The sequence below is a fragment of the Felis catus genome, chromosome A1 (assembly GCF_018350175.1).
Source record: "Felis catus isolate Fca126 chromosome A1, F.catus_Fca126_mat1.0, whole genome shotgun sequence".
Taxonomy (NCBI): Eukaryota; Metazoa; Chordata; class Mammalia; order Carnivora; family Felidae; genus Felis; species Felis catus.
The window spans coordinates 157,085,323-157,101,328 of NC_058368.1; the positions used below are offsets into that span (position 1 = coordinate 157,085,323).

Sequence of the window (16,006 nt, forward strand, 5' to 3'; positions counted from 1 at the left end):
AGCTCTGGGAATTAGTTCTCTTCCAGACTCATTCAAGTTTTGGCCAAATTCAGTTTCTTGAAGTTGTGTGACTGAGGTTCTTGCTGGAGTTGGAGACATGTTCCCCCAGCTGCCAGCCTTCTTTCTCATGTTTTCCATGTGGCCTCTCCCCAGGAACAGGCCAAGTCCTTGTCATGCTTCAAATCTGTCTGACTCTGGCTGGAGAAAGTTCTCTGCTTTTAAAGGCTCATGTGATTTAATTGGACCCACTTGGATAAGACAGGATAATCTCTCTATTTCAAGGTCTGTAACCTCAATTACAGCTACAAATGCCATTGGCCATCTAACATATCATATACACAGGTTCTAGGAATTAGAGAATGGACATCTTAAAGGAGCCAGTCCACCTATCACAATTTGTCAGTTTCTTCATTCTGCTTTCCCTTGGTTAGGTTTGTTATTCTTTTTAATGGTTGGTTTACATAGCTTTATTCTCTTTAGTTGTTGGTTTACATAGCTTTATTCTGCCTTTTATGTAATTATGGAAACATTTAATGCCACAAATTTACCACTGATTATAGATGTAGCTGTGTCCTGTTGATATATAATGTCTTATTATCCTTTCCTAAGTAAATTGTAATTGCAGAGTTGAGTTATTCTTTGACACTTGTGTTAGTCCTTTGAGAAGCAAATGCCATAAAAGAGCTGATGAGCAAGAGATTTACTAAGAAAAAAAAAAACTGTGAAGGAAAATGGGGAGAGAGCTGGAAGAGATGGAAAGAGCCATCAGACTACAAAATAGTTCTGACTCCAGTGAAAAAGAGAGAAGGTCTTAGACAGCCATTCTACTAATAGTTTCATTAAGTTCTTTGAACCAAAGTCCCTCATCATAGGAATACTATTCAGACACTCACTGGAAGCAGCCAATGGGAAGTATGATATCCACACATGGTAATATGTATGAAACATAGCAGTCGGGCCCTTGGCCAATTATGCTCCTCCTAGAAGGGGATCTGAGAGGTACATTTCCATGTGAAACACTGGAATTAAACAATAGAATTAAAAGAGGTTTGTTTTTTTTAATACAAATTGTCAGATTTTTGTTTCTTTATACTTTTCTTATTAATTTCTACTTTCTGGGCAGTATAGAGTCATGATCTGTACTTTTCCTACTTTGTGGAATAATGTGAGTTCTTTATAGTCACATATCTACTTAGTTGTTGCAAAGGCTGACTGGGCACTGGGAAAGAATGAGTGTTTCTTGCTGTTTGCAAGTTGGATTGCTTGGTATATAAATTGACTAAATAAGCTATACTTTTCATATTTTCCTATATGTTTATTTATATTTTACTTATTTGGCCTTGTTGGTGACAGAGAAATCATTTAAAATCATTAATATATATCATCTCCATTTATCTTTGTAATTCTATAGCTGTTACTTTTTAGTCAATATATAATGTAAATAAAGGTTCAAACTTCTTCACTGTGCAGTCTACTCTTCATCTGTAAAAATGACCACCTTTGTCCCATTTAACATATTTTGCCTCAAATAACATTTTATCTAACAATATTGTTCTGCTAGTTTTCCTTTTTAAGACTCTTTTACATTTATTTATTTATTCATTTATTTTGAAAGAGAGAGTGAAAGAGAGAGCAAAGGAGGGGCAGAGAGAGAGGGAGGGAGGGAGGGAGGGAGAGGGAGAGAGAGAGAGAGAGAGACAGAGAGAGACAGAGAGAGACCCAAGCAGGTTCCATGCTGACAGCACAGACATGGGGCTTGAACTCAAAATGTGAGATCGTGACCTGAGCCAAAATCAAGAATCAGATGCTTAACCAACTGAGCCACCCAGGCGCCCCTGGCTTTCTTTTCCTTTGCTTTTGCCAGTGATATATTTGCCTGATATTTTATTGTTAAGAATTCTGCCTTTAAGTATACCTCCTATAAGGAGCCTGTTTTAAGTGAATCTCCTATAAATAGCCATTCATGTGCTATTGGTTGCCCACCCAACATTTATCTATTCAAACCCTTCTGTTATTCATCTCTTTCTTTTCTAAGAGAACTTAGATTTTGGTGGGTTGGGGGTTTGACTCAATGGGTAATAGGCATTAAAGAGGGCACTTGTTGGGATGAGCATCGGGTGTTATATCTAACTGATGAATCACTACATTCTACTCCTGAAACCAGTACTACACTGTATGTTAAGTAACTTGAACTTAAATTAAAAAAACAAAAACAAAAAAACAAAACTTAGATTTTGTTAACTGCCCATTTTCCTCCATGCGACTGTTTCAGGAGCTGAATTCTGTTTGGCCAAAGCCCATCATGTAGTTTCATTCCCCTGGATGGTGATTTGTTTACATGTGATTATGTGCTACAATTCTGTGTCTATTTTCCAAACCAGTCCTTTCACCTAAAGGAACTTCCTCAATGTTTCTGGTTGTGTAGAAGTCCCTCTTATCCTAACTTCCAGACCTAGAACTTGTTGTTTCCTATCTTTCTATGCTCTAAAGTCATTTCACCTAAGGAAATTCCTAAGGCCTAATCTTAGGCCATTCATGTGTTTTCCTCAGAGCCCAATTAATTGTACATTTAAACATGTATTCAATAAGTATTTGGTGGATATTTATCATTGGTCAACTGATGTGCACTAAGGTTGTGGTGGTGATAGAGGATACATACCAGCTTACACAGTAATTGGGGGAAAATTAAAGAGGCAATAAAATTAACAATTGATAAACCAATATCAATAGCAGGCTTTTGTTATATCATTAGGTAGCCTATTATCAAGATGAATATTATAGACAGCAGAATGGAACACTTCCCTATAAATCTTTCCTTGAAGATAGTTCTGTAACTATTGAATCATTCCTTTAGAAAAGATCATTTTCAAATGCAAATATGCTTTAATTTAGGCTCAAGTCTGTTTCTTGGCTCTTTCAGGAATAAAGTATAATTAATTTAAGTGCTAGTGATTTTGTTCACACACACACAAGCTCCCTTTTGTACTTTCATTAGGTAATGCAGCTCTTAGGAAAGATTGAGGCTTCCGGTTCTGAGCAAACCTCAAATTTAAAGATGGTCCAGGGGGATTATCGCCATGAAATGAACCTTTTGGAGTTCAAGTAAGTGAATGGAAGATTTTTAATTCTGTTAAGTACATTCCAAAAGGTTTTGCCTAATGAAAGCATTGGCTTTAAATGAACATCTATCCCAGGAATTTGAAACTGGCCAAGACATAAAGCAACAAACTGTTAGAGAGAATACTCTACACTAAAGTAATTCATACAATATTCATAATAAAGGAAATATGAGGGGAGGTGGGTGGGGGGATGTGTGAAAGAGGTGACGGGGATTAAGAAGGGCACTTGTAATGAGCACTGGGCATTATATGTAAGCATTGAATCACTAATTTGTACACCTGAAACTAATTACACTGTATGTTAGCTAATTGGAATTTAAATAAAAAATTTTTAAAGAATGGATATTGTAATTCTCTTTGTTTATGTATTGCAACTGAATTGATATACATCCTGACCTTTTCCAAAGAGTAATTTGAACTTATCATCAACTATATGTCTCAATGTAACACACTTCATTGAATATACATCAATTCCCCAAGACTACCAAATAATTATTAAAACAACTTTGATTTACAAGCTTTCTTTTTAAAATTTCTTCTAAGATTCTCTACCTTCTTTACATTATCCTTTTTTTAAGACCAGTCTCTGTCCTATCTTCACTGAGTTCTCTCCTACGCACAGTAAAAGAGACAAGACTCCACAAACATTCAAATTATTGGCCTCCTTATTCCCCAATCCTCCTTTCTTGTATAAAAGACCACCATTTCCTGGAATCCTGGCACAGGCAAAGGAAAATTCTAGTCTCTTGGATGATACTACCTTACTGCCTCTTCTCTCCTTGTTCTTTTTCCTCTTGGATTTTCCACTTGGGTTTAGTGACTTGGTCAAATCCAGTGTTCTGAATATACTCTGCTTGCTCCATTTTCCCCCATCCTTACAGTATTTCATCAAATCTAATTTTTAAGATACCTCCTGATTTCAGAGATGTTAAATTGGGAAATACGTGTGTCCTAGACACTGATGAAAAACTATACTCATCTCTAAAATTCAAAGAAGTAAATGTCTTGTGTAAAGAGAACATAGCCACTTACTTCATACAATAAAAAAGCATGTCTAGGTACTTAAATTCCAGTACAATGAGGATGCCCAGTAAATAATCTGTGTGGTGCTTGGTCTAATCCCATTAGCTTAGAATTAAATAAAGTGTCCAAAGTAGAAGAGTAAACTGTTTCTAGAGGTACACTTTAAGAAATGATTTTCCTGGGGGAGAAAAGGGACTTATAATCTGGAATGGAATACTGGCTTAAATGGATGAAGTATGTTAACAAATAGAAAATCAGGGCACCTAAGTGGCTCAGTTGGTTAAGCATCCAACTTTGGCTCAGGTCATGATCTCACGGATTCGTGAGTTCGAGCCCCGCGTGGGGCTCTATGCTGACAGCTCAGAGCCTGAAGCTTGCTTCAGATTCTGTGTCTCCCTCTCTTTCTGCCCTCCCCCACTTGCACCCTCTCTCTCTCTCTTTCTGTCTCAAGAATAAACATTAAAAATAAATTTAGAAAAAGGGGCGCCTGGGTGGCTCAGTTGGTTAAGCGTCCAACTCTTGGTTTCAGCTCAGGTCACGATCTCATGGTTCATGAGTCTGAGCTCCGCATCGGGTTCTGCACTTACAGCTCAGAGCCTGCTTGGGATTCTCTCTCTCTCTCCCTCTCTCTCTGCCCCTCCCTTGTTCACGCTCTCTCTCGCTCAAAATAAATAAACTTAAAAAAAATTTTTTAATAAAATAAAAAGTAACAAAATAAAACAAAGATGAAAAAAAGTTCTCCATCTCAGCTTCCTTAAAGTAACCAATGCTAACACCAGAGATATGTCCTCCAACACTGTCCTCCTTGTTAATATAAATATCTAACAGAAAAAGGATGTTTATATGTTTTATGTATCATACACTATTTGTATAGAAAGAACATGGCTTTTTAAAATACACCCTATACACATTACTCAATAATTTGTTTTTTTATAGTGCATTGTAATCATCTCTCTAGATCAGTGAGTATTATTCTAACATTAGTTTAATAGTTGTGTAATATTTTAACTTACAGATGTGCTATAGCTAATTCAATCACTTATTATATTGATTCTTTCCAGTTTACAGCTACCCCAAACAAACCCCAAAATTATTGTGTGTATATATCTTTAAATATCCTTGAATTTAGATGTTTTTATTTCTACCGGCAAGATTCCTAGGTCAAAGAGTTCATTTATTAATTTTTATAAATTTATTATTATTTTTTTTAATGTAGCAACGCACACTCCCACCAGCAATATATGAGAAGACTTTCTCTACATTCTTATCAACACTGGATGTTCTTTTTAATATGTGCCAATTCAAGGATGAAGATTGAATGTTTTGTTTCTATTTGCTTTCCCTTCACCATTTGAATTTCCTTTTCTGTGAATTACCCATTCTTATCATTTGTCAAAGTTTATATCATGACTTTCCTCATATTCTTATCAATTTGTAGGATTCCTTCACATTAGAGATATTAACCCTTTGACTGAGATATTTATTACAAATATATTTTCTTCAAAGAGAAAGTAAGGCAAGTAGGGCTCTCTTTTTTTTCTTTTCCATTCAGAGCATTTCTCCAATTAAAGTAGATGGGGTATAGTATTTGCTTTTCCTTTTTTAAGAAACTACTGTCTCTGAGAAAAGGGATTTAAAAAAAAATTTAATAGCATTCAAAAATGTGTTTAATTGGACAGTTTTACCATTTAGAAACTTTAACAATTTCAAGTTTAATGGCCAATTAAATTTATGTTTTATATACAACTTAAAAGCCCCAATACTGTCTGTGGTTTTCTAGTGAATTCCTAGGACTTTGGCATTCAACCCTAGACCTAACAAAGGAGATGTACAGGCTCTTCATCTGAACACCAATATGGAGACTCCTTTTTCCAGAAAGGTCTTAGTCACATGTTCAGCTAAATAACTTCCTAAGCTAACAACTTAGTGCTTATAGAGCAAGAGTCTTAGTCATCATAAAATATGGCTGTCTTTTTAGGAAGGGTTTAGCAGGGGAAGTACCTATTAGTCACTCCCTAGATAGTTCTTGCTGCTGACAATGTTTAATTGATAGTGATTTATTAGAAAAGAAAAAGTATATGGTCAATGAAGCAAATGCATAGACTCAAATCTTCCCATGCAGCTTTGAAAATGCTACCACAGTATTATGTTACAAACTATTCAAGTCGAGGATATGTCTCATCCATCTTTGTATTCTCAGCACCCAGCACATTCAGATGCAAATAGCCAATGAATATTTTGAAAATCAATAATGTGTAAGTTGTGTTTTGGAATACTCAAAGACAACATCATAGCCATATACAGTTGGGGGGAAATATACAAATAAGTGAAAAGCTAAACACGAAGTAAAAGTTAAGACAGTGTTAGAGGAAATAGATCAGTAGACAGAAATAAGAAATGTACTAATTGTTATTTCTGAATGTCTACCAATCCCTAAGTGACCAAGATATTCAGGTGCGTCCATCTCTGCAGTGTAAGTCTTCTCCCCATTTTAATGATGAGGAAACACAATCATAGAAATTAAATACTTTGCCCAAAGTCACATCGCTAGAAAATATCTGACTCCAAACCTCAGGTTGTTTTGTCAATCTATGACACCTCCATCTCACAACTCCAGCCATTAGTAAGCTAATTGTACTACAGAAATTTAGGGAATGGGAAGATCACATCTGCTTGAAACTATGAAGGTAAGAAGCTATGAAGGTATTGGGATTTAAGCTCAAGTACAATATGGAACAACAAGCAAAAAGCTTCCTATCAGAATGGAGTCGGAGTTGCTCTTTACTTGCGTCATTAGGACATAAAGAAGAAGTTGAAGTAGATAGGCACAAACTTAGTGGAAATAATTTTCTTAGAATTAATTTCTTTCTTCTGACATGAAATTTAAAATCTTAGGTTCAGTCTCCAAAACTGACTTGGTTAAAGCCACTCTCTGAGTTTTTGAGAGCCTATTAAGAGTAACATTTTTCAAGAAATCAAACTTTTCATGTCTTCTGGAAAAGTTCAATCGATTATTAAATGCAAGACAATGAGTTTGAGACTTAAGAGAACTGGTTTAAAAAAAAGCCCCAGATTGGAGCTATGTCCTCATTTACATATGTCAACCATAACCACAGCTTAGGATTTAAAATGTTTTAAATATATTTTATTTATTTTTGACAGACAGAGACAGAGCACAAGTGGGAGAGGGGCAGAGAGAGACGGAGACAGAATCTGAAGCAGGCTCCAAGCTGTCAGCACAGAGCCTAATGTGGGGCTGGAACCCACGAACTGTGAGATCAGGAGCTGAGTCGAAGTTGGACGCTTAACTGACTGAGCCACCCAGGCACCCTATATCTATCTACATCTGATAGAAATACTACCATAATTATTGGAATAGAGGATTTGGGAACTAAAATGTGAATGTCATATTTCATCCTGTTGAAATTTTAATTATAAATACTGTAATTCACAGAAAAGTCATTCTTTCATGGAAAGCCATGCCCATTATGTTAGGAGAAAGTCTAAGTAAAGGAGACGTATATAAACCTTTATTTTAGCTTCTCTTTTTTTATCTTTCAAGGAGAATGCTTTTTAAAAAATGCTTTCATATTTTCATAAACTACCAGTTCTGACTTTTCATGGTAACCAGTAAAGTCAGTCTCTAATTGCAGGCAAAACCTTATAATAAAATGATCACAGGTAATAACTCATTCTTTATGACTATTTTAATTTCAGAATTCTAATTACTGATATGCACTTCTGGAGATATTACTTGGTCACATTTAATGGTTCCCTGGTTTTCAGAGGGATGTTAATATCACATCAGTAGTAAATGTTCTTACTTACATACACAGTAAAATTGCACACTGAAGGCTGGATTTCCAATTGCAAAGCTACCTCTTGATTATCTGGGGATTTACTGTCCCTCTTAACAATCACTATTAATTAATATTTCCACCACAGATAGGAAAGACAAGATGAAAATTGAAGATTAGATATCTAAATATCTAAGCAAATGTACAATTTGTTATTTGTGAACAGCTCTAGTAAAGGGTATTAAATGAGAAACAATGAATCATTTATTCAACAACTATTCAGCTCTAGTAAAGGGTATTAAATGAGAAACAATGAATCATTTATTCAACAACTATTCATCGAGCGCTTTCTAAATTCCAACCACTGTTCACAGCCATGAACAAAGCAAATTCCTTGCTTTCATGGAGCTTAGATTCTAGTGAAGTAGACAGCACACAAATTGTATATATCACATGGTGATCAGCATTTTGGAAAAAATAAAGTAGGGTAAAGGAATAAGGGAGGGTCAGATGGGGAAAAAGAATTTTTTTTTAAAGTGTGGTTTTAAAAAAGTCCTGGGGCGCCTGGGCGGCTCAGTCAGTTAAACATCAGACTCTTGATTTCTGCTCAGGTCACGATTTCACAGTCGTGAGATCAAGCCCTGAGTAGGGCTCCTTGCTGGGTATGGAGCCTGCTTAAGAGTCTCCCTTTGCCCCTCCCCCACTTGTGTGCTTGCATGCTCTCAAATAAAAATAAAAACAAACCAACAAACACAGTCCTATGTTAAGGAGGGAAATGGTGCTTGAAAAGATATCTGAATGAAATGAGGGCAGGAGCCACTGGGTATTCTAAGGAAGAGTGTTCCAGACATAGAAAACAGTTGGCTGAAATGAGGCTGTCCATGTGTCAGTTGGGAACTTATTTGAGATCCATCAGCTGTTAGTCAGTAGCACAGGTGTTTGGAAACCATGATTAGATTAGCAGGAACTGTGGCCGATGGTATCTTCTCAATGTGGAAATACTCACCTGAATCAAGATACGCTTTCTATGTGAAAAGTATCTCTCTCCGTATCAAAACATGTGATAGTTCAAAGCGATGAAGATTAGAATTCAGGTTTATACCACAGCTAATACAGCTACTGGCAAATTAACTTTTCCCATTCCTTGATTTCATCATCTAAATTCTGGTTTCTCAACGTGGGTACTATTGGCGTTTGGTATGGGTAATTCTTTTCTGTGAGGCTGTTCTGTGCATTGTAGGATGTTTAGCAATATTTTTGGCGTCTACACACTCCACATGTCAGTAGCACCTCCAAGTTGTGACAACCAAAAATGTCTCGGGGCGCCTGGGTGGCTCAGTCGGTTGAGCGTCCGACTTCGGCTCAGGTCACGATCTCACGGTTCGTGAGTTCGAGCCCCGCGTGGGGCTCTGGGCTGATGGCTCAGCCTGCTTCCGATTCTGTGTCTCCCTCTCTCTCTGCCCCTCCCCCGTTCATGCTCTGTCTCTCTCTGTCCCAAAAATAAATAAACGTTAAAAAAAAAATTTTAAAAAAAATGTCTCCGTACATTGTTAGAGGGCCACTGCTCTAAATAAAAACTGGAAATGGTCTCATATAATTTGTCTTTTCCAAATACTAGTCCAAACACTTTTTCAAGGAAGCTAGAGACACATACATGCAATATATGTCCAGCATGTCTTAAGCAATTTCCGGTGATAAATACCACAAAATTTTCGAAATATATTTTTTCCTGAAAAATTACAGCATTATAGCAATGATTACTTCAAGCCATCCACATGTTGTAAGTTAGTCTGAATATTTTCAATAATAAACAACATGCATTACTCCTGCCTGTCTAATATAGTGCCTATTCTAGAAGGGAATTTGAAGCTGACATTTTACTACAAGCTAGTCACATGCAGAAAACATACAGAGGCTGCTTGCCAGTCCCCATCCTCATCCTTCCTCTTCTCAGACCATATTTCTCAGTCATTCCAGGTATGGATTCTCCTTTTTACTCAAACCTCAGCCATTCTAGAGTGACTTTTCATGTTGAAGCTATATGATTGCAATCTTTTCAATCTCTGTAATAACATCCACTTCCATTTTAAAAAATCATTCATTCTCTGTTATTTAATATTCCTATGGTGCATCATTTTTATGCCAGCGGTCGTTTCCTGCATCTTAGCGTATTATATATCTGTTTTTGCCCCACATGAGTAACTCAGTACCTCTTTAAGCCCTCCCCGAACCCTACTCCCTAAAGAATCCACAGAGACCCACTGGAGGCAAAGGGGACTTTACTGAGGATCTCACCTGAGACAGAAAAGACAACCAAGGACTGTCTCCCATGGGCATTGTGCTTTCCCAAAGTCCTTCTGGGTCTTTCTACATCCTACCTATGATTTTCTCTGGCTCAGCTCCTCCCCCAGCCGGGTAGTGACCTTTGCAGGACAGAGATTCCACCAACTGCCACCCTTAGCCAAATCTGCCCACTGCTAAGAATGATTTGCACACTTTCTACTAATTTTTTAAATTAGAAAATGTATTTCATGATGTGATTATATGTTGCTTAAATTTCAGTGTATGTAAAGTTAGATTAGACAACCAAGTTCTTTTTTCATTTGTTTGTGTTGTATGTGGCTGCTTTCCCACTGCAATGGCAGCACTGAGTGGTTAAAGAATTGACTGGTTGCAATGGAGACCATATGGCGCACAAAGCCTAAAATATTTACTATCGACCTTTCATAGAAGAAGTTTGCTGACCCCTACGTACCCCGGAGTGATATCACCATCCAAGTGGCTTGTCAAGGTGTTTCTTCCACATATACAATGTACCCCAGGCCCTAAGAGGAAACCTGCATGGATGGATGATACATGTGTTTCTGTGTGTCCATGTGTCTGTCTTTGTGTCTATGTGTATTTTAATGTATGCAGAGGGGTGTTGTCAGCAGCCGGGTTGAATGCAAGCTTGGGGCAGGGACCCAAAATGTGCTCCCTTGTTCCCTACCTCCCACATCAACCCATAAGTACTGTTAGACATCTTGAACCTCATCATCTGAAAAAACTGCAGTTTGTCAATACTAAATTTTGGTTTTATGTTTAAATTTATTAAAATATAACTATTTCCCCCCTTAGATTTAATTCAGTTTCAAACAACCTATATGAGGCAGTTGAGAACCATCAAAAATGGACAGAGAAACAGTTCCTCAACTATGAAAAAGACCACCTTGGCCATTTAAATCAATGTCTGAAGCTCCTACAGGAGAAGCTGGTAAGTAAACATCTGCATAGTCATTGTCTGGATGTTGAAAGTTTCACTGGGACATTCACAGTAACCTTCACTGTGTCAGTAATTAACCTTTTCTGGCACCAGAATGGGAATCCAGAGGCCTGCCTTTTGGTTCTGTGTGCTACTCTCCAACTCCGGGAACCCACACTTCTGAGTGTGCTCTACCCATAATAACCTAAAGAGAGGTGTTTTTTTTTTTTTTTTTTTTTTTTTTTTAATACATATTCTCGGTTCCAACCCAGAGCTGAGGTCCCTGGGGCCTCCCTTGGAGATCTGTGCACCTAGGCAAGCCTCCTGGAGGACACTTAGACACAGTAAAACCTGAAAACTTCTGCCATAGACAAGTCAGTTTACCTCTCTGAAGATCCATCCGTCGATCAAAGGTTTTCAAAACTTCTTTTCCAGAGGCAACCTCATAGAGAAACTCCCAGCTTTGGGGCAAGACTACCAGGATGGAGGGGAAATCTGTTGATTGCAGGTACCCCTCACTCCAAGCAGCGCATCCAACCAGCTGCTAGCCCCAATGGGAGAGCAACACAGGGCCATCCGTGTCATCAGTGACTGCCAGCCTTGCTGGTGATTCAAATAAGATGTTTCTGGAATTTCGGTAGAGGGGCTTTGGGCAGCTGAGTTTGTAGACAGCTGACAGAGGCAGGAATCCAAGAGATGTAGATAACCGTTCCAGCTTTATCACTGATAAGGCTATTGAAGTCTGTGTGGTCCAACATGCAGCCAACAGGGCCTGCTAGTTCTCTAGGATTTAGACAGACTCGTCCACCAGTTATAGGCAGCACTAGGTGACCACAGGGTCACCTGCAGGCAAAAGCTTTCCACCACAAGTAAGAGGCTGGAATCCACTTCCCCGATGCAGGCAGGGCCAAAAATAGGAGGGGGGCGCCTGGGTGGATCGGTCGGTTGGGCGTCCGACTTTGGCCTAGGTCATGGTCTGGTGATTCATGAGTTCCAGCCCCATGTGGGGCTCGGCGCTGACAGCTCAGAACCAGGAGCCTGCTTCTAGATTCTGTGTGTCCTCCTCTCTCTGCCCCTCCCCTGCTCATGCTCTGTCTCTCAAAAATAAATAAATGTTAAAAAAATAATAATAAAAAATAGGAGGAACAATGGGGCCAAGTCACTGTCACCCAGTTCCTGCTGGCAAGTTCCCTGTGAGAGGGTGAGGAGGAGCAGAGAAGCTCCTGAGCCTGGGGCATCCATGAAGTCCCAACCTAGCTGCAATTAGAATCACCTGGAGAGTTTTTCAACTAGATAAATTCCTGAGTTCCACTGTGGACCAATTAAATCAGTTTCATGAGGGGCGGGGTGGTGGTAGTGGCTGTGTGATGGTCCAGGTGATATCAATAGACAACAGAGGTCAAGAATCACTATTCTAGCTGAACTCTGTCCACGTGGAGATACGAAGCTCGAGGGAATAGGAATGTGTAACAGGAACATGACCCAGGAGCTTAAAGTGTCTAAAATGCCTCGCTTCAGGCGCCTGGGTGGCTCAGTCAGTTGAGAGTCTGACTTCGGCTCACATCATGATCTCACAGTTCGTGAGTTCAAGCCCCGCATAGGGCTCTGTGCTGACAGCTTAGGGCCTGGAGCCTGCTTCGGATTCTGTGTCTCCCTCTCTCTCTGCTCCTCCCCCGCTTCCACTCTGTCTCTCTCTCTCTCTCTCTCTCAAAAATAAATAAAGATTAAAAAAATTAAAAAAATAAATAAAATGCCTTCCTTGACCACACTTCTTTAAACACTAGACTGTAATTCCAACTCCTCAAGGCATTTCAGCAAAACCACAGTCCTTTCTTTTCTTTCTCCTATCACATGCAGAATTCTAGAAACTGCAAACAAAGCCAAGGAAAGGGATGAACTCTCACACGTGTGAACACAGTTTTAGATACAAAGGAACCTGGTTGGAATTTTCATGTTTAATATGGAAAAATGAACATGTTGGGGCGCCTGGGTGGCTCAGTCGGTTAAGTGGCTGACTTTGGCTCAGGTCATGATCTCACGGGTGATGAGTTCGAGCCCTGAGTCAGGCTGTGTGCTGACAGCTCAGAACCTGGAGCCTGTTTCAGGTTCTGTGTCTCCTTTTCTCTCTGCCCCTTCGCTGCTTTTGCTCTCTCTCTCACTCTCAAATAATAATAATAATAATAATAATAATAATAATAATAAATATTTAAAAAAATAAAATAAATAAAAGTGAACTTGTTAAAAACATTCCTTAAGCTGAAGTACATATCCACCTAAGTTTTCTTTTCTGCAGAGTTTTATTTCATGATATCTTTTATAGGAAAAGTCTGAAAATAAAATGGAAGAGAAATTACTGAAGCTTTCAAGCAAATTAGAGAATTTCGTTAACACAGAGAAACAGGAAGCAGAACTAAGTACAGTAAAGCATATAGAAAATAAACTGTCCAAAAAGATGAACCAACTGGAAAAGCACATCTGGGGTGAATTAGAGAAAATTCAGACTGAATATCAATCAGGTGAGCAGACACCTTTGATTAAGAACACTAGCTCTTGCTTATCCAATTCCTCAGAGTTGTCTACTTGGAGCTCATGGCCATGGATCAGTCTTGTCAGTATTGATATCCTTCCGTATTTAATCTCACTTTTCTCAATATCCCATAGAATGTCAGCATGCCATTGGAAGGTTGATAAACAAGTTCACATTCTTCATTCAGACTGGGCAGTGTCACAAGCTTGCCAACACTGTGAGGTTGTTTTTGTTTGTTTTGTTTTTTGTTTTTTTACGGAGATCATAGAATCATAGAATTGTTAGACTTGGAACGTCCTTGAGATCAAGACCTGACTTGTGGTATGTCATGAAATCAGGACTTGAAATCAAATGCCCCTCATTGAACTGCAGGTAATGAGCCTGGACGGATGTCAGACTAGAGACCTGACCTTTACAAGTGAGAGAGAGAGATGAATTAACAGAGTCCGGTATAATGACTGCTTTTCTTCTTAAGGAGGCTAATGGCAGCAGTGTCAAGCTGAGCTAACATCAAAGAGGATTAATTTGAAAGGCTCATCTAATTTGTCAAAGGGAAGGACATGGGATAGGAGCTGGGGAGCAGCCATCTGCCTCCAGTCACAATTCTGAGCAAATTACCAGAACCAGAGGTTCCTTTATTAAAGGAAGTCCCAACTCATTTTCCGTCTTCTAGTTCTCAGAAAAATGCCTGCAAATTCTCTCAAATGTTGATCCTGTACAGAGATGCCTTGAAGGTGTCTTGGGAAGATATTATGGTCTCATTCTCCCCGATGCTCGATGCTCGTAGCATATAAGTAAAATTTGCTGCCTGGAAATCTGACCCACACTGCCCCTATCCCCATCTCCCATTGTCAAACCAAAATAATGAATTATCTGGTCAGGAATCACATTCCAAACTTAACTGGCCCTTGTTTTAGGTCCCTGCTTTCTACTTAAATACCAGAGGTTTCATTATATTCATCCCATTAGTATAACCCCAGGATGAGCCAAAGAGGAATTTGCATTCTGCTTTTTTTCTGCATTTTACTAACTGGAAGTTCTAGCAAAGGGGAATTTCAAATTAATGGTGTGCTCTTTTATGCCTTTCATAAAAATGTGTTGAGAAATGACTATTTGAAAGGCCCAGTGAATAAGAAATGGGCTGTACCCTAAGAAGCTTGCAGTCTGGTGGGTCTGTGGTCATGAGTGACTAGACCTGCATAAAAGAGAAGGTGCTGGTGGTGGGGGGTGCAGGGGGAACAGCTGGTGGCCACTCCTTAGGTCCCTCAACAGGTCACTTTCTGAGAAGTTTTTAAATCTCACCTGTGTTCTTTGTCTTCAATTTGGTAACAAGGATTAAAAAAGAGATCATCCAAATCTCTTATTAAAGCATACAGAGAGCAGAAAATATTTTAAATTTGTCTCTTGAAATATAGAATTATTTAGTTATGCAATATATTTGGGTAAGGAGAAGGAGAGGAATTGAATTAAATTTTCCCGATGAAGCCAGATACAAGCGGAAACACTATCGCTAATATATCTTCATGACATAGAAGAAATGGGTTATTGTACATTTTTACACTGGTCTTAATGGAATTTAATATGCTTTAAATGATGATCAATTATGGCAGAAGCGCTCATTAGCAACTTTTGTTTAAAAAAAAATTCCAATGCATTGTTTAATTTCAGTATACCTTTTCTCATATCCTCTTCCAGGATTTAAATCAATTCATGACTCTCTCAGCTCCCTCCAACAAATACAGAAAACAAAGATGGATTTAGAGAAATATAAAGTACGGAAAGACCTAAAGAAATTACAGCGTAAGATAGTGGAACTCCAGGAAGTATAAAACTTTTCTGTCCTCTTTTTCACCAGCCAATATAGTGATTTGCTGGCAAAAGTTGGGAAGAAGTTAGTATCTCTGGGATGTTGACTGCTTCTTATACCTCTGTATTTCTTATCACCTTTTTCAGGAAATGAATGTGCCAGAAAACCCAATAAAGCAGAGAAGTTTATGATGTCTTCACTAATTTAATAATGAAAAAGTTAAGGAATTTTTTACATACATGCCTTTTCATATTTTTATTTGCCTATAGAAAAGAGCATTCAACAAAATGTACATATACAAGTGAAATGGGACTGGTGTAAACATAAAACGAGGGCAGGAACTGTGGCAAATTGGACCACTTACCCTGTCTACAAAGGAATAGCCACCATGCAGTCCTGGTTCATCATTAATATGCATATAATCCATTGGTGCCAAGATTTCATTTTTCAAGAGAAACTAGAAATCTGGTTTTATTTATTTATTTTTTTTAA

At 38.4% G+C, this 16,006-nt stretch overlaps 1 protein-coding gene across 2 annotated transcripts in view; it reads left to right on the forward strand.

Annotated features, from left to right (window-relative positions):
• Positions 1 to 15,702, forward strand: part of FAM81B (family with sequence similarity 81 member B) — a 55,282-nt gene extending 39,580 nt beyond the window's left edge. For both annotated transcript variants that reach the window (XM_003981156.6, XM_011284659.4), the window contains 4 exons: positions 2,996 to 3,102; positions 11,057 to 11,192; positions 13,501 to 13,696; positions 15,403 to 15,702. In XM_003981156.6, the coding sequence (XP_003981205.3) occupies positions 2,996 to 3,102; positions 11,057 to 11,192; positions 13,501 to 13,696; positions 15,403 to 15,536 (573 nt within the window). In that variant the 3' untranslated portion in view covers positions 15,537 to 15,702. The remainder of the gene's footprint in view (positions 1 to 2,995; positions 3,103 to 11,056; positions 11,193 to 13,500; positions 13,697 to 15,402) is intronic.
• The last annotated feature ends 304 nt before the right edge of the window (positions 15,703 to 16,006 follow it).